This window comes from Rhinolophus sinicus, chromosome 14 (assembly GCF_057876585.1).
Source record: "Rhinolophus sinicus isolate RSI-liver-muscle chromosome 14, RSI-T2T, whole genome shotgun sequence".
Lineage (NCBI taxonomy): Eukaryota > Metazoa > Chordata > Mammalia > Chiroptera > Rhinolophidae > Rhinolophus > Rhinolophus sinicus.
This window is the reverse complement of record NC_142514.1, coordinates 12,477,272-12,498,541: the sequence shown is the minus strand read 5'-3', so window position 1 is coordinate 12,498,541 and position 21,270 is coordinate 12,477,272. Positions and strand designations below refer to the sequence as shown.

General features: G+C 51.4%; 1 protein-coding gene across 3 annotated transcripts in view; it reads right to left on the bottom strand.

Annotated features, from left to right (window-relative positions):
- Nucleotides 1-8,627: 8,627 nt before the first annotated feature.
- PAX7 (paired box 7) overlaps nucleotides 8,628-21,270 on the bottom strand; it is a 101,510-nt gene continuing 88,867 nt past the window's right edge. For all 3 annotated transcript variants that reach the window (XM_088790245.1, XM_088790247.1, XM_088790246.1), the window contains exons 8-9: nucleotides 19,243-19,489; nucleotides 8,628-12,572 (exon numbers count right to left, since the gene is read on the bottom strand). In XM_088790245.1, coding sequence (XP_088646371.1) covers nucleotides 12,457-12,572; nucleotides 19,243-19,489 — 363 coding nt within the window. In that variant the 3' untranslated portion in view covers nucleotides 8,628-12,456. The remainder of the gene's footprint in view (nucleotides 12,573-19,242; nucleotides 19,490-21,270) is intronic.

The following is a 21,270-nucleotide window of genomic DNA, read 5'->3' as shown; positions in this document are numbered from 1 at the left end:
GGTAACTGAGAGGGCTCGAATTTGAGCACCAGTTCCTCTGGTTCTAATACTCGTACACTTCATGTGCTTCTGCCCTGAATGTGCCTCCCAACCCAGACCCCTCCCCTTGTTTTCAGGCTGAGACCAGAAGCACATTGAGCTGCCGCTGGAACCACCCCCACCCCCCCGCCGACCCTACATTCTGGCTGGGAGCTGGGGCTCCTCATTCTGCAGAACCTCCATGCCTCAGGACCTGGCCACTCCCAAACCAGCTGCACCAGCTCGGAGAGCACCCTTTAGAAGTCACAGTGTGCCAGGTTGACAACGGGCAGTGGCCACATCTAGCTGTGTCCCAGAAAGAACCAAATTGACTGCTACTCTGGTAAAGATGGAAAAATTCCATTCATTTAGTGAGTCTGGACAGTGTAGGATGACCAAGGCCTCAGTCTCCCAGCCTCTGAGTAATGGGGTGAACTTCCTCCTGACCCAGAGCAAACTCCCTCACCCCGAGTTTCCCAGCCTCAGCCCTATTGACATTTTGGGCCAGACGCTTCTGTCTTCAGGCCCATCCTGGGCACTGTAGGAGGTTTAGCAGCATCTCTGGCCTCTACTCACTACATGCCAACAGCAGCCCACTCGCCCAGTTTTCAACCGAAAAGGCCTCCCAACATTGCCAAATGCCTTTTGGGGGGCCCAAACTGTCCCAAGTTGAGAACCACTGCTCTACTCTTAAGCACAGCTTGATCCTTATCTGTTCTGGCTCATGGGATATGACTGCTATGCTGGACAGCCCTTTTCCACACAGCAGGCTTCTAACGCTGCGTAAGTCATGTTGAGCCCTACTAAGTGCCAAGCATGAAACCTCCAACATAGACTAACTCACTCAGTCCTCACAGCAGCCTTTGGGGTAGGTATTACATTATCCCATTTTACAGCTGATGAGACTGAGGCACAAAGAAGTTAGGTGAGTCACTGGCAGACCTCTATTCCTGTAGACCACTCGGCCATAGCCCGCCGAACTCTCTGGGCATGTGCCCACGTTCATGGTCTCAGTCAGTCCCAGCACATGATGGTGTTATGATGCTCGGATTCCAGAGGAGGGAATTGGGGCTATATGTTTCCAGGAGACCACCCGGTGTCCCATAGCCACAGCAATTGGCAGAGCCAGGGTTTGAACCCAAACCTTATGGAAAGCCCAGTATCTTCCCACCGCTCTTCGTGGCCTTTTAGAGACTCACACATATACTTTCAAGTGCTTAGAGAGCATTCACTTATTCAAAACATGGTTATTGATCCACTCCATGCCAGGCCCTGTGGTAAGGAATGTGGACTCTTCCTTATCTTTTAGAAACACATGCTGAGCGATCTAAGGATGCAATGATGTGGGATCTGGGATTTGCTCCAAAGTAGCCCAGGATGTGGGGGTGAGGTGGGTGAGGCTACAGATGAAACGGTCATGGCGTCGAGCTGATAATTATTGAAGCCAAGTGATGGCTAGATCTTCACGCTTGTGAAATTTTCCATCATGCAATGTGTTGAGGAGTGTGGACACTGATTCCTTATCTGGGTTCACATCCCAGCTTCCCCACACCTGATGTCATCATGGGTAATTTTCTTCTTTTTTCTAGACCTCGGTGTCCTCATCTATAAAGTGAGGATAGTAATATGCAGCTTGCAGGGTCACTGTGAGGATTAAACGAGATAATACAGCGAGCACGTGACCGTTCCTGCACAGAGCAAGGACCTGGCCAAGAGAAGGGCTCCTTGAAGGTCATAGCAGCTCCTCTTTCCTCACTGCAAGGGTCCTGCTGTCTGCAAGGGGACAGGACACCCAGCCTCGTCACAGAACTCATCCTAGTGTATCCTCGGTCCATTTCCAGCTGCCTCTGCAGCAGAGCCACGCCTCACCTGCCTAATACAACAGGGCCCGTCTAAAAGATCAGCTCCACCTCCAGAGCGGCTGGGGGCTGAAGGTCAGCCATGTCTCCCAGGAAAATCTCGGCACACGAAAGCTCAGGTGAGCTCCCATGGTTGGCGATATTCTGTGTATATTGTCACATCCCCGTTGCCACAAGGAGTTAACACTGTGACTACACAGGGCAACGGCTCTGCATTCAGAGCCCCCCCTGGATTTCACCCAGGCATCTCTTCCCTAGGCCAATTATCATCTGTATCCTTGCGCTGTCCTACACCAGAACCATGGGAGTAACAGCTTTCAGTGAGTTCTTGCAGTCCTTCTAGCAAATTATCGAACCTGAGGGTGGTCTTGGGAACCCCCAAACTCTGACAGAAGTGACCGTCAGAAGTGCGGGTGGTCTTGGGGACTGTCCCTCCTAACATCACACTGCCTTTGCCTTCTTTGTCATGAAAAGACTACACCCGAATGTGGCACCATGACAGTGGACCTCAGTGTACCCCGAAGATGTGATTCATGGACCCATCTGTCTTCTGGGGACAAAATCACAAATGAGGGAAATGGCTAGAGATCACCCCTTGACCACATGGGGTTATCAAGCAGGGCCTGATGACCTCACAGTCGCACTGCTGGCTGTTTAGGCCGGGTCTGCAAGGGGGCTGGTGCAAAGATGTTTATTCAGCACTGTTTGTGGGAGTGGGGAGCTGCCGGCATTCAGAGATCGGAGGCATGAAACCTGATGGAATGTTACACAGCACAGAGTGCTGGGGCTCCAATATAGTCACACAGAGGAAGTTCAGTGCCACCTGAATGTGAGAGGAAACAAATCTACAGCACCACAATGTTTATGCAAATTCATAACATACATCACGGATCCATCCAAGGAACTTCATTCAATGTGGTGGATGGTAGTGTATGAAGAAAATTTTAAACAACATATGAAAACAACAATGAAAATTCACATATGATTAGAGATTACAGACCCATGGGAACCACCATAGGTTATAAAATTACTGGCATACCTACAGCCTATTTGTCCTGTTCCCTTTGAGGGTCTTCTCATCGTGCTGCCCCCTTTTCCCAGCCTTCCCTTCCAGCCAACTCAGCAGCACTCACCAATTTTGATGAAGTTCCTTTTGCTTCCTGAGCCTTATGTTTCCCACCTGCCTTCAGTGGCCCTTCAACCCAGATACACTGTTGGATCGATCTTGACGCCCCCTCCCAGATAGTCAGGGGGTCTCAGTCCTGACTGCAGCTCAGCATCACCTGGAAACACTTAAACAATGACCCCACCACGATGCTAATACAATTGGCTGGGGTGGGGTCTGGCCCCCCAGGTTAGCCCTTTGAATGGTCCCAGGTAGCATCCAGGGATAGGAACCACTGGGGTGGGTGCTGCTGCCTTGGTTTCCCTCTGTTGGAGCCCCTCTCACATCCACTGACATGTCTCTCCCCAGCTCAGCTCTTCCTGAACCACCTCGAACAGGACCTGACATAGACCAGCCTCCCAGGAAAAGGTTTCTTCAAGACGACCTCTTTTTAAATTGTTCAAACAGTTGAGACACACATGTCCTTGTTGGGTTCAGCCTGCCACTGCAAACATATTTTTTTCTCAGCCACCCCCAGATTCAGCTCCTAATTCCCCCTGGATCCCGGTTCTCGCACTTACAGAGAAAGAAAAGTCGTCGTATTTTATAGTGAAAATTTTAAACAGCTGGGCTCCATCCCCTTGCGTATCAGCCCACGGCTTTACTGGGAGCCTGTGGGTTGGAGGTGTAAGCCCAGTGGTTAAGGGCAGGTTCTGGGGTCATTTGGGCTCCAGCACTCCCTGGGGGTGAGACCTGGAGCGGGACCCCCACTTCTCGTCATAAAATTGGCCATCCTGAGATTGAAGAGGGAAAGGGTATGCAAGATGCTCAGTGCAATAGCTAGCACATATAAAATATATCATTAAGAGGAAACCATTCTTAGCTGCTTCTTTTGGTGACACCTCCAAGCCTTAAAACTGCCCACAGAACAAGGGACGCAATAAGGCACGGAAGCCTGGGGTTGGTGGGCAGAGAGTTTATGGGGAACTCCGAGGAACGTCACCTGGAGCCCATTTACCTACAGGTGGGACAGATCCACACCTTGTCTTTCTAGCCACGGGACCAAGCAAAAAGGTTCTTGTGAGCCTGAGAATGTGAGAGAAATTTCTGTTTTTTGTTTATGTGGTTTTTTTAACCTCTTCCCTGTCCGAGGCCAACCCCAGTGGCAGAGCACTCCCACGATGGCAGTGGGGCAAGCAGACGCATAAGAGCTAGAGAGAAAAATCGGTCCCTCTGGGTAGAGGAACCAGGCAAAGGGACCTCTGTGTTGTGAAGAGTGTGGGAAAAGTCCCGGAAGCTTTTTATCTTTACCTCTTGTGTCTTCCTCCCTGAAGGTAGGTCCAGTCACATGCAACTGTGACAGCGTGGGAAGCTAAAATACTGAGAGAACTCCATCTTCCTGGCCAGAAGGACCAGAAAAGCGGGCCCCTGGGAACCAGAGGAGATGGGGGAATTCTCCAAGAGGAGAGAGATGGAGAAGGGGAATCCCTAATTCCGTGTAGGAACTGACACAAGTACCTTCAAGTTGTGCCTGCATGGAACACAGCCTGAAACCAAGCTACACCTGCATTAGTATTTCTGTTGCTACATAACCAATCACCTTAAACCTAGTGGCTTAAAACAACCTATTGACTATCTCATAGTTTCTGTAGGTCAGAATCCGGGCACAGCATAGCAGGGTCCTCTGCTCGGGACCTCACCAGGCTGAAGCCAAATTGTTGGCTGGGGCTGTGGTTTCATCTGAGCGCTTGACTGGGGAGGAATTTGTTTCCAAGCCCATTCAAGGTGTTGGCAGAATTCAGTTCCTTGTGTAGGACTGGAGTCCCTGCTTTCTTGCTGGCTGTCAGACAAGGGTCCCCCTCACCTCCTAGAGGGTTCCCTCACATCCTAGCAATGGCCCTCACAGCATACCAGCTTGCTCCTTTAACGGCTGTAGGAGAATCTCATTCCAGGCTGCTGTGGTGGATCTTTGCCAGATAATGTAATCCATCAGCTTCACCAGCTAATGTAACCATGTTGCGATAGTGACTTTCCCGTCATATTCACAGATCCTGTCCAAACTCAAGGGCAGAGGACTATATCGGGAGCTGGCACAAGGGAGCAGGAGTCTGAGCGGGCGTGACAGAGTGCTGCCTGTCACACCACCCACATCTAGATTAGCCTAAAAACCTGTGAAGGTGAGCATTAATGCTTGTTAGAAGCCACCGTTTTGAAGTGGCTTCTTATGTAGCATTACAGTGGTAATGACTGACGGATACAATTCTTTTCAAGAAGCGTTGCCCTCCAGTTCACATAGTGTCCTATTGCCACTTTGGGGAAGTAGGGACCAGATAGGTCTGGGTTTGACTCTCTGCGCCTTCTAGTTTGGGGGACTTGAGTCAGTGACTTCACTTCTCTCACCACATAGTGGGAAGCGCAACGCCTATCTCACCTGGATGTTGGGAGGGTTACCTGAAAAATGCATGAGGACCACCTGGCACATAGTAGGCACCATATAGGTAGCGTCTCTTCTCTGTAAAGTTCATGTTTCTAGCCAACCAAATGCCCATGTCTTCAGAGAATGAATGTGGTATGAATTCTGGGAGTGGCCACTGCTGATATCCGTGGGTAGTCTGGCTGGTGTCTCATCAGCAGATGACAGGGGGACCTGCTGGGCTTTTTGACCCTGGGTGGACTCTCTGTTTGAGTCAGATTGTGGAAGGCAGCCCTGGCTGGTTTCTCAGGGGTAGAGACAGTGAGCATCCAAGCTCAGCTCCATCTCTCCAGAACTTTGATTTTAAAATGTGGCAGTGGTCATCTTATTTTGGAGCTCAGCCTAAACACAGTGTGTCAGCTTGGGCAAGTGACGTTAACTTTCTGACCCTTGATCCCTTCCCCTTATATTAGGGGTGAAATTTCCACCCCACAAGGTTGTTGTGCCGATAATATGACAAAAAGCACATGCCGGGGCCCATCACAGGAGCGCCATAGGTGGTGTCCCCTTTCCCTCAAAGCAGAGACCATCTCTGTTCTTTTAGTGCCACCCCCTGCCCCACCCTACCTCCACGGCACTTCATGGAGAGGAGCACAGAGCAGGTGCTTATGGAAATGTTTGTTTCCATATTCACACCTTTAGTGTCATCTTATCCTCATGAAAACTTCTGCATAGGTGGGTGTGGTGGTCCTAAGGCCTGTTCCCAATAGTCTCCCCTCCCACCTCCCAGACAGAGTATGGGTTATACTTCCCTTCTCCCTTTGACATTCAATGAGGCCATGTGACTTGCTTTGGTCAATGGAGGGTGAGCAGAATTGTCTGGAGTCCCTTTGGGTGGAAGCTTTAGGAGCCAGTGAATGAATGACTTACCACCTCTCTCTTTCCTTCTGTTTCCAGTGACCAGCAACGCTCGAGAAGATGAATGTGAATGAGGAAAAAACTGAACCTTTGGTGTTTTAAGCCACGAGATTTGGAGTTGTTGCTTCCTGCATTCTAACTGGATACAGTGAGACAGACTTTATTTCCATTTGAAGGAGGAGGGGAAGTGGCTTGCCTAATGTCACACAGAGGGTACCTGGAACCATGGGCAGGGCTTTACCTAAGGGTGACTAGAGCCCTGAGCATTCCTCCCTGGCACGGAGGGGAAATGAGTCCACACTCGCTGCCACAACTGTTTACACACCAGGAGAAGGAAAATAATTCTCTGCTCAGAGAAAGTCAATAGCAGCCCTGAGAGTGGGGGGAGCGGTTCTGGAATCTGTACTCTCTGGAGGACCAGAAAGTTATTCTAGACTCAATTCTGCAACAGAGGGGATGATACTCAGAAGCCCCAGTCTCTTTGTCCTGTGAGTCCCTCCCCACCTCAGTGACTCCATTTATCTCTCTCGGAAGCCTTATTCCTTCGCTAGTAAATTTTGCTCAGGCAAGAGCTGTGAAACTCATCCACCATCAGGTGTGCACGAGCAACGAGACCAAGAACAGACTGCTATGTTATGCAGCATTATTGTGGCACTAGCTGACCAATACACTTGTCTATTCAATATCCATTCTTCCCTTTTCCCTGAGAGGCAGACACTGGATTTTATTCTGAGCACTAGTGTGCCTGGGCAGAAGGCTACATTCCTCAGCTTTCTTTGGGATGTAAACAAATGTTGGGTGGGACTCCTAGGAAAGCTCCCTTAGAAGGGGTCAGCGAGCTCCCCTGGGGACTCCTATAGGCAGGGCTGTGCCTGGGAGCTCCTTGGCGTCATACAAACCCCGCCCAACACAATGAGTTGCATTCCCAGCACTGGTGATGGACAGCTCAGAGCCACCCAGGCACTCTCTGGGCTGCTTCAAGACCAGCCTCTGACTCGGTTTATTGTCATGGTAACCTGGAATGTCCTTAGAGATAATCTAGCCTGCTTTTAAAAAATAGGGTCTGAGAGAGGCAGAAAATTGTCTAAGGGTAAAACTTGATTAGTTCTTGCATCTCCCCAATATTTTCCAGACTTACTGAATGGTCATTTGGGGTGGGGGGAGGGGGGTGATAGACATGGGGTAGAACGTGGTTGGGAGCCCTGTTTCTGACATGAGCTGCCTGGATTTCCTAGGGGGCTGGTACAGAGCTCGTCACACAGCTGTGACTCTCTGTGGAGGAGGATAGTGGGGCAGCCCTCCGATGGGTCTCAGACCCTGGGAAGGCCCAACCTCCCTTGGTCCTGCCCTGAAGCCCTTGGCTGGGTTGGATGGACCGGGTCCATAGGAACACCTTCCCAATCCTTCAGGTACAATTTGTTCCCAGAAACTCCCCCACCAACGGCTCCTTCTTGTTCAGATCATTCAAGGAAACCAGCACCCTAGAATGACATGGGGACCCTGGTTTAGAGCCAGGGGAACACATGTGGAGTAGACGCTGCTTGTCCTTGCCCAGATGCCCTTTATTGGGTTAATGCACTTGTCCCCTACTGACGTGAATGTTGCTGCTAAAGGCACACCACAGCTCCTTTCTGTGGGGAACGGGCCAGACTATAGGAGCCTGAAACTTGGGCATATAAGCCCTTCACCCACCCACCCACATCCCCAATGAATCGCCAATGAATGACAGATACTGCGGAACAAACCCTGGTCCCTGGTTTCAAGGTGAGACTAACTCTGTGCTACAATTCACACCCAGAGCTCCCTACAGTATCAGGTTGAAGGGAGACTCCAGCTAAAACCCCTTCTTCGCTCAGCTGCTTCCCCTGCCTATCTTGCTTCCTTCACTCCCTTACAGATGTCTCTTGAGGGCTCTCCCTCAATAATTTGCCTGGCCAAAAATCCTGTCAAGCTCCACTTCTAAGACAATATGTAAGCTTCTGAGCTCTCTCCCGTCCCCCAAGTTCTGTGTCCCCGCGAGATGGCCAGAGGGTTCTAAGCTTAGCAGCAAGAAAAGTCTGTCCTGGTGATGAGAACTGAGGTTTCACCAGAGAGATGCTTAGGTAACAGCCTCCTTTGATCAAATATTGATTAGGCATCCATGTGTCTAGCAGCGGCTTGGCCCTGGGGGACCCGGAGAAATGCAGTTCCTACCCTGACCCTCTAAATTAGGTCAAAAGGCTTCTTGACCACCCCTCAGTCCCTTTTAGGGCAGCCACATAATGGCGGTCAACTGAGTACACGGAACCTTGGAAATGCTTTTAATTTCGTTTAATGTATAACAGTTACGCCTGAGTTACAGAGGAAGCGCTTACAAGCAGGTAGTTAAAGCAAATGCCAGTTTCTCTTTCTAGTCTACTACTCCATATAGCTGAATAAATTATGGTGCGATTATATTTAAACATACACCTTCACGCCCACACGCCCATGCACACACCCCACGCACACCCTCATGCACACACACTCAGTTCCACATGGAGGAAAATGGCTGTGAGTCAAACACAGAAGCAACCAAGTTGCAGTTACTAGGAAGAAGGAATGATCTAGAGAGCTATTTCCCAGGTAGGGGATTGGCCATGTTAGAGTTGACAGAGAAAGCATTCAGCATGGATGTCTCTGAGCATTTCAAGATGGCAGCTGGAGAACCCCCATTTGGTCTTGGTTTGGTGCCTCTGCAGGAGAGGAGGAGAGAAGACTTGTCAACCTCAAAAAGCATCCAGCAGGGAAGGGCACATTTGGGAGCTTGAGGAACAGCACATCAACCTGAGAGAGGCCCCAGAGAATGTCTTTTTGGGGGCAATCATGGAGTTTCATTAAGTTCCAGCATCCAAAGCTCAGAATGCTTCACCAGCTCCACCTAACACAGCATTGGATTTCGGTGGAGTGGTCAAAGTCTGGGACCTGTCCTGTCCCCAAGCCATCGTCAGACAGGGAATCTGACCTTCTCATTTGAATTCTACGCAAACCTCTCTCTTCTTCTTCCCTTCTCTCTCGTCCCCCTCTCCCTCTTCTCCTTCGTGTTCCTCTGGCAAAAGAACGGCAAAGGTAAATCAAGTAAAAAAGAAGAGTCTAAAAGCATAGCTTGGTTCTTACACATTTTTTTTTCATAGCAAGAGAGAAATACCAAGTGAAAAAACAAAGCAATAAAAATGAAAGAACCCAATAGAGCCTGGAATGTATAATCTGAAACACACGATATGCAGATAAATCCCTACAGATGGTCCCTGACACTAGCACGACACGCACTGTGGGGGTTCTCTTTCCTTTTTTAGTATATATATATTTGTATATATAAAAGTCAACTTCCTATAAACGAACAGCACATCACCACGTTTCCAACTAATGTACAATGAACTCAGAAGAGGGGCCGCCCGTAGGTAGGACGAACAGCTACTTGTGATAAATTGGAGGAACCATCTCTTATTTCGCTACGGACTCTATTTACAGGGATGGGTGGGGACTGTTTCTGGGCTGGCCTTGCCACTGGGACTCAGGCCTTCTTGCTCAGGCTGTAGTCAACCCTCAAGAGCTTGAGGCCTCTTGTCCCAAATCATCTCTCTAGTGAAGTTGCAAGCTGCCAACACAAGACTGAATTTTATAGATTGAGTTGGCTAAACACATTAATATGCGGGGTTTTAGAGAAAACCTGTCCGCATCAGGGTCTCTTTCTGAGGCGGGCGGGGCTTCTGGGGGAATAAGTCCCCATTTCTACTAAGATGGTGGCTTGGGAAAACTCCAGAGAAGTGGGACGAAATGAGACATCATTTGGTTTATTCCCATTTCACCAAAGGGGGCAGAGATTTGGCTTGGTCCTAGCATTGGAATGTCACCTCCTAGGGGTGGGGCTGGGCACATGCCTGACATCCCTGCTCCTGGGTAACACAGGGTGTAAAGAGACTCAGGTGATTCCTGAGCCAGGCCTCCAGGAGGCAGGATTCACCAGTCAAGGAATGTGGATGAAGATTGTAGTTGATGGTAAGGAAGAGCTGCTTCTTGGCTGTGACAGCTACGAGAGCGTGGATGGGGCCATCAAGGAACAACGCAGTCTTCCTTTGTGTCCAGAGCTTGAAGAACCAAGAGTCTCCTGCGGTGGATGCTATAGTTGAAATCTTGGCTGAAGTTGGTGGGCCACACACGTCTGGGTGTCCACTGCTACCAATGAATCTATTTGTCCCCAACTATTAATAGGTTCCTCTAAACCAGAGACATGAGCCACCCTGGCATGGTCCAGGACAGGCTTGATATGACCGGGTCTGAACAGGAGAAACAAGTGAGCATTTGTCACAGGGGTGACGTCCATGCAGGAAAGCGTCCCAGCATCTTGCCAACCCAGCTCCCCAGTAGGGAGGAACTCGGCTTAACTCCCCAAGCAGCCGCCCTTCCCTCAAGGAATGTCGTGTTGGCTGAGGGCAAGAGGCATCATTGAGCAAAGAGGTGGCCTCCTGTGCCCAAATGGGGACAAGCGATTTGGTCCAGTCTTTGTGGATTCAGTGCTGCGTCTCCCGTCACAAGTGCCTTTTACCCAGCAGCACTTGATCAAGGTGATCCAAGTGTAGATTATAATGGTGGTGATGGTGAAGATGCATTTAATTTTGATAAATAGGTAAAGGTGGGGCAAAGTTCCAAGGGAGGTGTAGTTAGGGGCTTGAACCATTCCCCAGAGGTCTCAGCTCTTAAACAGAAGGGAGCTTGAGGAAGCCACTGCAGTGGTCAAGGAAGGCGCCTTTTCCCTCTTCTCCAGAACTGTCGGGGTCCCCTTCTGCCCAGGGTGAAGGCTTGAAGATTGGCCACATCTGCCCCGCCCAGCTGTGTGGGATCATGGGAAAAGGGCCTCCCATCAATCAACCCTGAAAGGTGCCACTCTGGGTGGGACAGGGACATGCCCTCGCCTTTGCAAATGCCAAGGGGAATCGGTGGTCTTGTCTGTGGGGCAAGTAGTCCCTGCCGGTCCAAAACCCCTCTCCAGAGCTCCAAGGGAAGTCCTCTGCACCCTCAGCAGTTTAAAGGGACTCCGGACAGATAGAGGCTCCCTTCCTAGACGGTTGGGAATGCAAGGGATGGGCTTAGGTCTCTGCTGAGGCTTTCTGAGAAATCGATGCTCCTTAGAGCTGAAGCTTTTGGCAACAAAAGTTTGCCACCCATAAACAGAGGGACCCCAGTTACACAGGCCCTTCTGAGACTGCCTCAGGCCTCTTCACTCACGGGTCCTCAAGACTCGATCCCCTCTCCCTTCCATCTGATCCAGAGAATGAGAAAACTGGAGGGTTCTGTGGGCTCCCCAGGCCCTACATGGGGAGGGCAAACTTGTAACTTGGGCTTCAGTCTTAAAGCTGGACGCTTCTGGATGCCTTATTGGGTCCTTGTATCCTGGGCCAGTCCACTGCTGACAAGCCCCACCCCCACTCGGCTCCGCCCCCTGGTTAAGCCTCTTCCTGTTCTTCCCAGTGCCCCTGCCTTGGCTAGATTGCTCCTTGCACCCAGTAGAGGTGTGTGGGGAGGGTCCTGAAGTCCTCAGAATTCCTAGGTGATTCTTCTAGGAAAACCTCCGGGGTAGGGTCCCCTCTCCACTGGAGTCCCAGCGTCCAGAGGTGGAATGATGGACTGTGGTTCTCACCCTGGGCCAGAGACATACCTGGGAGGACTGGCTCCCAGTGCTTTCTGCTGAGAGTGGCCTGTGAAGTCCACCTCCACCTCTAGCCCAGGTACCCACTGGAGTCAGGTCCCAAGGGCTCCAGGACTTCATCCCAGACACCATCCTCCTTTGGGTGCCCATGATGCTCTATTCAGGGTGAGCTTCGATCTCTGTGCCCGGGATGGCACAGAGGCCACAACAGGACTTGACTGGAAGAGGACGGCAGGCTGGGCAGAAACCCTCCTCGGGAGAGAGTAAAGGGGGACACTCCCAGGTGGGCTCACTCTACGTCCCTGACCACAGGTGAGTGATAGACTGGGTGCACATCTCCAGAGGGGCTGGCTATGAGAAGGGAATGGGCTCCTTTCCTGGCTTCCTGGGACCCCAGGGTGATGAGGGGACTGAGACTGGGAGTTTCAGGGATCGGTAAGGGTTGAGCTGGACTTGGGGGGGACAAGTCGGCCCAGGGGCCCTAGTAGGCCTGGCCGGTTTCCACTGGCAGGAGTCCCAGCACGGCGGAGTGTTCCCCAAGCTTCATGCGACGCTGGGTGGAGAGGCTCACGTTTTTGGCCAGGTAATCAACAGCAGCTGGGGAAAAAAGAAGAAACTCGTAGAAATTAAAGTTATTTTAGCCTGTTCTCCTGTCCTATCGCTATCCATCCATCCATACGTCCATCCATCCATCCATCCGTCCATCCGTCCATCCGTCCGTCCGTCCATCCATCCATCCATCCATCCATCCATCCATCCATCCATTCGTCCATCCATCCATCTCTTCATGAAGCTCTTTCTCTCACCCCCTCTCCAAGCATTCAGCAAATATTTCCTTAACATTTAATTTAAAAAAAACCACCCAGCTCTCTCATGGCTTCTTTAGGGAGGTCCAGAGGGTGTCACATTATTGAGTAAAGAATGAGCTCCTCTTTCCAACACACCTGTGCATATCCCCTCTCTGGGGGGCGTCTGGTGAGTCCAGTGGAGCCCAGGTCCTTCTGCCTTCTCTGGACCCTGAGCCCAGCTGATGTATGAGGCAAAGCAGGACCCCTTACTCAAAAGCCAAAGCAGCTCTTGTGGGTGAGCTGAGGGGTCCATGCAGAGGAAGAGGAGTCAGGCACATGTTATGCAGGGAGCTGAGACCTTCAGCCTGGTCAATTCTGGTGACCCAGGGGAGAGAGATGAGAGTCTGAGGGTGTGTGTGTGTGTGTGCAGTGGGAACAGGAATCTCTGTGAAGTATTGTGGGCACAAACTTGAAGGCTCACACACGAGCAATACTTACAAATGCACGTGTGCAAGATGTGCATGACTTGTGTGCCCCTGTATGAGTAGGGGTCCAGGTAACTGTATAGGTGAGTCCCACCTAAGCCAGGTACAAGTGTCAGTGTCTGTGTGTGTGCAGGTAGCACCACTAGGCCTGCGTGTGCACGTGTTGTCTTGACTGTACTAATTGTGCCTGCCTGAGGCTATGGCAGAAATCAGCCCTGACCAAACGATTTGACTGGCATGAGACCAAGGCCTCTTGAGGCACAAAGATGCTGCTTCCCAAGCTGGAATCTGCGGCTATGGCCAATCCTACCCCCCACCCCCCCGGGACCTCTCAAATCCAGAGGCGAGAGGAAGATGGAAAGAGTACTGCACTAAGAATCACAAGGTTTGGCCCAACACCCGCTTTGTCACCTGCCCACTGAGGGATCCTGTGACACTCTACATGCCTCCCCAAAGTTGGAGGCTCCTGCCTAGGACAGGTGGGTGAAGCCAGGAGGTGACAGGCATGATCAGAGGGCAAGGCCGAGGGGGTGAGATGGGCAGTATCAATAATTGAAGCCATACAGCTAAGGGTTCAAATCACCTAGGCTCAAATCCTGTGCCTGCCAACTTCGACTGTGTGATTTTGAGCATCCCACCTCGCCTACCCAAGCCTCAGTTTCCGTGTCTGTAAAATGGGGATAATAATAGTACCTAGATCCAAGAGTTGTTGTGAAGATTAAATGAGGAAATGCATGCAGAGTAGTTCGCTAGCACTGTGCCTGGTATATAGTGAGCTCAGTAGACTTGGGCCACGAGGATTGGGATTTAGTGAGCAGATGTGACCTTGATGGGTCAAGAAGAAAAGAGAATGGGGTAATTTGGAGTCCTAACTACCTCCTGCTCATGTGGCTTTGGGCAAATCATTTTGCTTTTCCAGACCTGTTTTCTTGCCTATCAAATGGGAAGAACAAATTCCACCCTCCTCAAGGGCTGTTATGAGGATCAAATGAGATCATGTGCTTTAAGATGCTGGGCACAGAGTGCTCAGGGCATGGCCCCTAGATTCATAAAGGACGTGCAAATGCCCTGGGGTTTCTGAGTGTCTAGCTCCTGTGCTCCTCGGCTTCCCAAGCTCTAGGGCTTGAGCTGAGCCGCTGGGTGATGCCCCTGAGGTCACTCAGCCTCCAGGCTCCCAGCTGGTAGGGGCGAGGTGGTGGAGGTCAGCGTTGCCCGCCTGGGTCTGCCCCTTAGTCTTAATGGGTGTGAGAATCTCTCATCTGTGGCCTCAGGGGGACCCTGCAACTTTGGCCATGTCATCTTTGCTACTTGAAGCCAGTCTTATCTGGGCTCCAGAGTCTGCCACATGAGGAAGTCTAATTTTCAGAGGGATAATAGGAATAGGAGGAGGACAAAACTAACATTTATTGAGAGCGTGCGCTACGCCAGTCCTCTGAGCAGTTTATGTGCGTTATCGCCTTTAATTCTCACAACTCTATGAGGCTAGTAATATTATCATTCCATTTTACAGATGATGAAACTAAGGCCCTGCCCTGAAAGACTGCATAACTTGAAAGATCACACAGCTCATAAGTTGTGGAGCCAGGATTCAAACCCAGGCACCCCACAAGCGTCACCCAGCAACCTCCTCTAGAACAACCTCAGGTTTGTGTGCAGCACTTTAGAGAGTATGAGGCAACCCCAAATCCTGCATCGCCCCATTTCCCACTCCAGGAAATGTAAGTGACTTGTCCAAGGGCACATGGCCGAGTCAGGGGGCCATTCCTGAGTCAGGCTCTTGTCTGCCCTCCTTATTCACGTCATGCCAAGCTAGCTCTCCCTGTAGGTGGGATGGAAAGTTCTGGCTTTGAATAACAATGGTGAGAAAACAAAGCACATATGAGCACTTCCTACATGCTAGGAGGACATGATCTCATTGAATTCTTTCAACAGCCCCATGCTTTAGATACCTCTGTTCCCATTTTCCAAAGGTGTAAACTGAGGCACAGAAAGATTGCGGGCCCAGAGTCACGTGCAGCACATGAAATGGCGGAGCCCAGACTTGCACCCCTCGTGTCCTGTGTGCACCTCTGGTCACTCTGAGTCCCACAGTAGGAGCTTCCTCAAGCTCGGTCAAGGTGGGCAAGGAAACACCGAGAACCCAAACTTTCCTGATGACCCAGCCAACTTCAAGGGCGTCCATAGCGCTGCGGAGCCTCCCTCTCGCTGGGGTCAAGCTGGGGACGGGTAAGGGCAGGGCTGTGACATTTCTCATTACGGCCTCTGTCAATGGCCCTCCTTGTGCCTCTGTCTCTCTGTGTCTCCCCTTCTCTGCCTCCAGCTCGCGCCTGGGCTCTAAACATCTCAAATTAGATTAATCAGGAGTTTGCAGGAGATGTGGCTGCGATGCCAACCAGTAAACAAATCTCAGCCGTCAGCATCTCGTCAGCCCGCAGCCCCAGAGGAGGACCCTTCTAGACACAAATTCTTATTAGACTTGTCAGATCTATTAAAATTCTTTTCACACTTCTGCGTTCTATCAGCCCCATCATTAGCACGGCCCTGGCCTCTGGGAACACCAGGGCCATATTAATCTTCCGTGTGCCCTGTCCCTGCCCCCTATCGTGACCCCCTCCAGGGACAGGAGAGACAGACAGATGGATGGACAACAGCCGGGGACAGGAACGGAAGGTGTGGACGTGGCCCTGGGAAGACACGACGCCCATGGAGAAGAGGTGAACTCTGCTGTTTAAGAGTCTGGCCCACGTGTACACGCCATGCACACCTGCGTGAGGGTCTCCGGGGGAGGGGCTGGAGGTGTGGCTGTGTGCACACCGATCCACACTGCGGTGTGAGCTCTGGCAAACCACCTGTCTGGAATCCCATTTCCTCATCTGTCTGGTGGGAATAACCATGTCCACGTACACTATACAGTGTGACCGTGAGGATGAAATGCCAGATCCACAGTAGATGTTCCATAAGTGGTCATTTATCCTTCTTTGATACACACACATTTTGTATATTTATACCTTGAAGGCATGTATGTCCACATATTAGTGAATACTCACGTAGAAATCAATCACAGTGTGTGTGCATCTGGGCATGTGTAAGTGGGTGTGAGATTGTGAATGTGAAGTCACACACAGGTGGGTCTAGGTGTGCATCTTTACTGGGTGTCTTACACAAGTTTATGGTTTGGCCAAAGAGAACTGGGTTTAAAGTTAGGAGACCTGGAGTCACCCAATCACTTGCTATGTGACCTTGGGAAAGTTCCTAGCCTCTCTGATCTTTACTTTTTGTGTCTGTAAGCCTGAGAACAAATAACATTTACCTTGGGTGGGGTTTTGAGAATCACATGAAATGAGGAACATGCATTTCGCCCTAGTGGGTTAAATGCCTAGTGGGTTAAAACTCATGCACAGGACAGATGTCAGCAGATGACAGGAGGACCTGGGCCTACACGAGGCAGTTTGGGACATGCAACTCTTGCACATGCACTGTGGGAACCCAGTCACAGGTGTATTCGATTGCCCATGAGCGTGGAGCAGTGGGAACACAATGGGTCCCCCAGCTGTCCCAGAATGTCAAAGGTGAGGAGATACTTTGAGAAGACTGAGTCTAATTCCTGGGTCCCCATTTCACAGATGGCAAAACTGAGGCTCACATATGCAGGGTGCCTTGCTTCCTCTTATGGAGAAAGAGGGGCAGGCTTTCCCTCAGGTCCCTCCCAGCCTCTGTGGGGTGGGGACTGTGTTCAGATTCCCTCTGGGTTGGGCTGGAGAATGTGACTCAGGAGGGGCTTTGAGCTACCCCTAGAAGAAACAGGAGAGCAGGGCTGGACCTAGAGGACAGTGGGAGGAGGGAGGAAAGGTGAAGGATGAGGGAGGAGGGAGAGGAGAAAATGCTCTGGCCAGCTTCTCAGGGCAGAGGAGGAACAAACACTTCTTTCTCGCCTCCTGAGCCCTTCCCCTTTTGATCCCCCCTCCATGCCGCCCATGTGACTCTGGGGTTAATTTTATTTCCGAGTTGGGCAGGCGCCCCTGGAGTGGGGCACGGGGCCGGGTGTGACTAACGCCTGCCCCAGGCCGAGGCTCTAAACTCTTTATCAAGAGCATGTGTGTCCCACTCCATGTCCAGGCACATGGGCTGGGCCAGGGAGTCGCCCCCTGGGCCCCTCTGGAAACACACCCATGCACATATGTGCACCCTGCTCTCAAACATACATGCACACACTTCTATACCTCCACACACTTGCTCCTCAGGCACACACATTAACACACACATAGTTACACACAGATGCACAACTGCATGCAAGAGCACACAGCCACACCTCTGCACACACGCAGGTATACACGCACCCACATTTACACACTGCACACACAGCCTACATGTCCACATGCATACTCCCCAATACACAGATGCACTCAAGCATGTGTACACACATGTAGTCACAAATATTTGCACACTCACACATATCTATACACACATATTCCACATGTCCACATAATGATATCTGCATATCACATATGTCAAACACACAGGCACATGCAGACACAGCTGAATGTACTTTTAGACACACGTGTGTATGTGTTACAGCCATGTGTGCTTCCACAACCAAATGTGTGCACGTGTGTGTTCACATGAAAACCAATATGCAGACCATGTGCAAAGTGCTCATTTAAACTCGCACGCAAGTGAATAGTCATGTGCACATATACCCACACGTGCCACTCACATTCACACATACACAGACTCATCCATACACAGCATGTGTGCACTAATACTCACATAACACACATACACGAACTGTCCCACCTCCGTGACTCATATCGCACGCGTGCATACACAGGTGTGCATGTATATCATACGCAAACATGCACATAAACAGGGGCCATGAACACAGCTGGGAGGTGGAGGCCGGCACAGCTGGTTCTCATTGAGCGGTGGAGGCCAAGGCCATATGCGGAATGGGTTGGTGTGGGGGACAGGAAGCAGAGGTCAGTGAGGCCAGGCCAGGGCTGCGGCAGGGGAGAGAACCCCCTTGGGCTGGGAGGTCTCACCCTCTCACCGCACGCCCTTCTGATTAGTTTGACACCAGCAGGTGAGGCCTTTGCCCGGAGGTGAGGCAAGCGGGGCAGCCCGTGACCTCGGCTCCCTGTGCCCTTTTGACCTGCCCTGCTGCTGCCCCATCTAGCAGCTGGAGGCTGTGGCTGAGCTGGCCTTTTGCAGCTTTGGGTCTGAGGACCTGCCAGCCTCGACCCAGGCCAAGAACCAAGGGAATAGCAGTCAGGGTGGGCACGTGAGACCAGCTCCAAGTTTGGGGAAACCAAGGCTAAGGATGCGGGGAGAAGAAAGGACTCAAATTACAGCTGTCCCCCAGGGCGGAGGGACAGAAAAGGGCAGGATTTCTGACACCACACTGTCCCACATGTGGCTAATGTGACTGAGGAACCGGAGTTCCCATTCTAATTTCATTTTATCTAATTTAAATTTCAAACCTGAAATGTATTTAGTTTAGTGGTTGGGAAACCCTTCAGTAGACGTGGAACAACTTGGGTGTATATTTTATGAAATTTCAATGGCTAGGTCTTATTTTCAGGAAAACACGGTATGAAGGAAAGACTATAAAATATCTATCTGATCAATAATTGTATATGGATTACACATCAAAATGATCATCTTTTGGATATATTGGGTAAAATGAAATATGTCAGTAAAAACAATTCCACTTATTTCTTCTTAGGTTTCAAAATGTGGCTACTCCGATATTTTAAATGACATTTGTGGCTCAGATTATAATTCTGAGAGCCGGGACAGCAGTGCTCTAAGGCAACAGTAGTGTGAGTGCAGGGGCCCCGCTCAGTATCGTCTTAGAACAGCTGTTTCTCCTTTCTGGACCTCAACTTCCTCATCTGTGAAATGGGCCCCTCCGCCCCAACACCATTTGCAGCTCTCTACAAATAAGCAGGGGGCAGGGATGGGGAGGAGGACCGCGGGGCACCGCCAGGCACTCACTCTGGCCGTACTGGCCGTACTGGTAGCCAGCCACGGGGTCCACGCTGTAGCCGGTGGTGCTGTAGGTGGGCGGGCAGTACGACTGGGAGGTGGGCAGGCTGTCCCCCGGCTTGATGGAGTCCGCCCGCTGGCTGCAGCTGGCCGAGATGGAGGGGGCCGAGTCCAGGCCGCCATGCAGCGGCGAGATGGAGAAGTCGGCCTGTGGCTGTGGAGGCACCGCGCTGGGGTTGCTCAGAATACTCATCACCTGCAGGGAGAGACCATCACTGGGGGCTAAGCAGCACGGGTGGGGGTTCAGAGGACCCTGCAGATGCGGTGCGGGGGTGGGGGGACGATGCCAGGCTGGCCCTGCACAGGTTTTTGCCGGAGTTGCTCCCTTGAGGTCCCTGCAGCATGGAGATAGATCCTCATTTGACCTGTCTGCTTGCCCTTGTGGGTGAGATGGTTAGCGGTTTCTCCTGCTTAGGTCCTGACCCATAGAGGCTTCCTCCACCAAAAAGCACTAGGGGCGGGGCAGGGCCTTGTGCACCTCTCTATTCCCAGGCCTGGCCGAATGAATGAATGCATAAGTGCATGCATGCATGAATGAATGAATGAATGAATGCATGAAAGAAAGAAATAGATCATTATTTCTCTCCTATCAGACAGGGAGCTGCCCTACGACAGGGACTATGCGTCCCCCGTCAGACTGGGATGCCCCCATCTTCCAACACAAAGGTTAAAGCAGGACTCTGGATCTGTCTGGCTTCACCCCACATCCTGTGCTAGGCCTGCTATGCTCTTGACTTTGAACTTCTGCCACCACAACACCAATGTGCCTGGCCAATGCTGTCCAATAGCCTCCCGGGCACCTTTAATTCTGGCAGCTCCTGTTTGTCTGTGAGCATCACCTGCTTCCTTGCATGGCCTGGTTTAGCAAACAGGAGCTGGCAACTGGGACTGACAGGGTGAGGCTCGTCTCTAGAAACTCAGCTTCAAGAACCTGGTGTTGGTTCACTGGTGTGTTCACTTATTCATTCAACAAACAGGCATCAAAGGTGACGATAGCCGCAGGCCTCAGGCTGGGCCCTGAGACGTCAGAGGAGAAAGAGCCATGGTCATGACCCCCCACAGGGGGAATGTGTTGGTCAGGGGGTTGGTGACTAGCAAGAGACCATCAAGACATGGAGTGATGAGAGATGTGATAGAGCCAGCTCTTGAGGGGGTTTGGGGAGCCCAGAGGAGGGCACTCAGCTAGCCATATGGTCCAGGAAAGCTTCCGGAGGGGATGCCTGCTGTTCAGTTACCCAGGAGAGAGCGGTGCAGGCAGCAGGAGAGGTAGGAGGGAGAGGCAGGCCTTTGTGGACCTAAACTCCGCAACTCAGGCCCCTGACGACCTTCTGGTTACACTACCTTTCGGGAAGGAGGCCACAGGGCCAGGCGGAGTCAGCTGGCTGACAGTCTGCCTAGCACCAAGCTAAAGGACGACACTGTCATCCACGCCGGGCATGTGGCTGTGTTCTCTGATTCCCCGACCCGCCTCCTGGGAGAAGGCAGGCTGCGGCATCCGAACAGTGACCTTGTGGCTAACGAGACACCTTCTGCAAACATTTACCTTCTCACTTCTGACTTGTCCCTGCCATAGGCACCGGGCCATGCTGGGACTGACATCTTCAGGCCAGACAGACACTGAGGCCCTCCACATACTAGCTGTGCAGACTCAGGGTGTCCCTTGCCTTCTATGACCACCCCATCCTGAGGGAAAGAGATGATGATTGACTTAACGCAAAGGGTGGCTGGAGGATGAGATGAGCTCTGCATGGAAAGGGCTTTGTGCCCAGCCTGGCACACAGGAAGTGCTCAGGAATTAGCAACCCCAGCTCCTCTACTCCCCTTCCCTGCCTCCTTGACTAACTCTCTTCTTAGCCATGAACTCATGTGATGCTCCCAATCCAGAGACCTAGAGAGATATGCGGGGCAGGGTTAGGAAGCCCATTTCTCAGGTGAAGAAACTGAGGCCCACAAAGGGCAGGCGCTTCCTCAGATCTC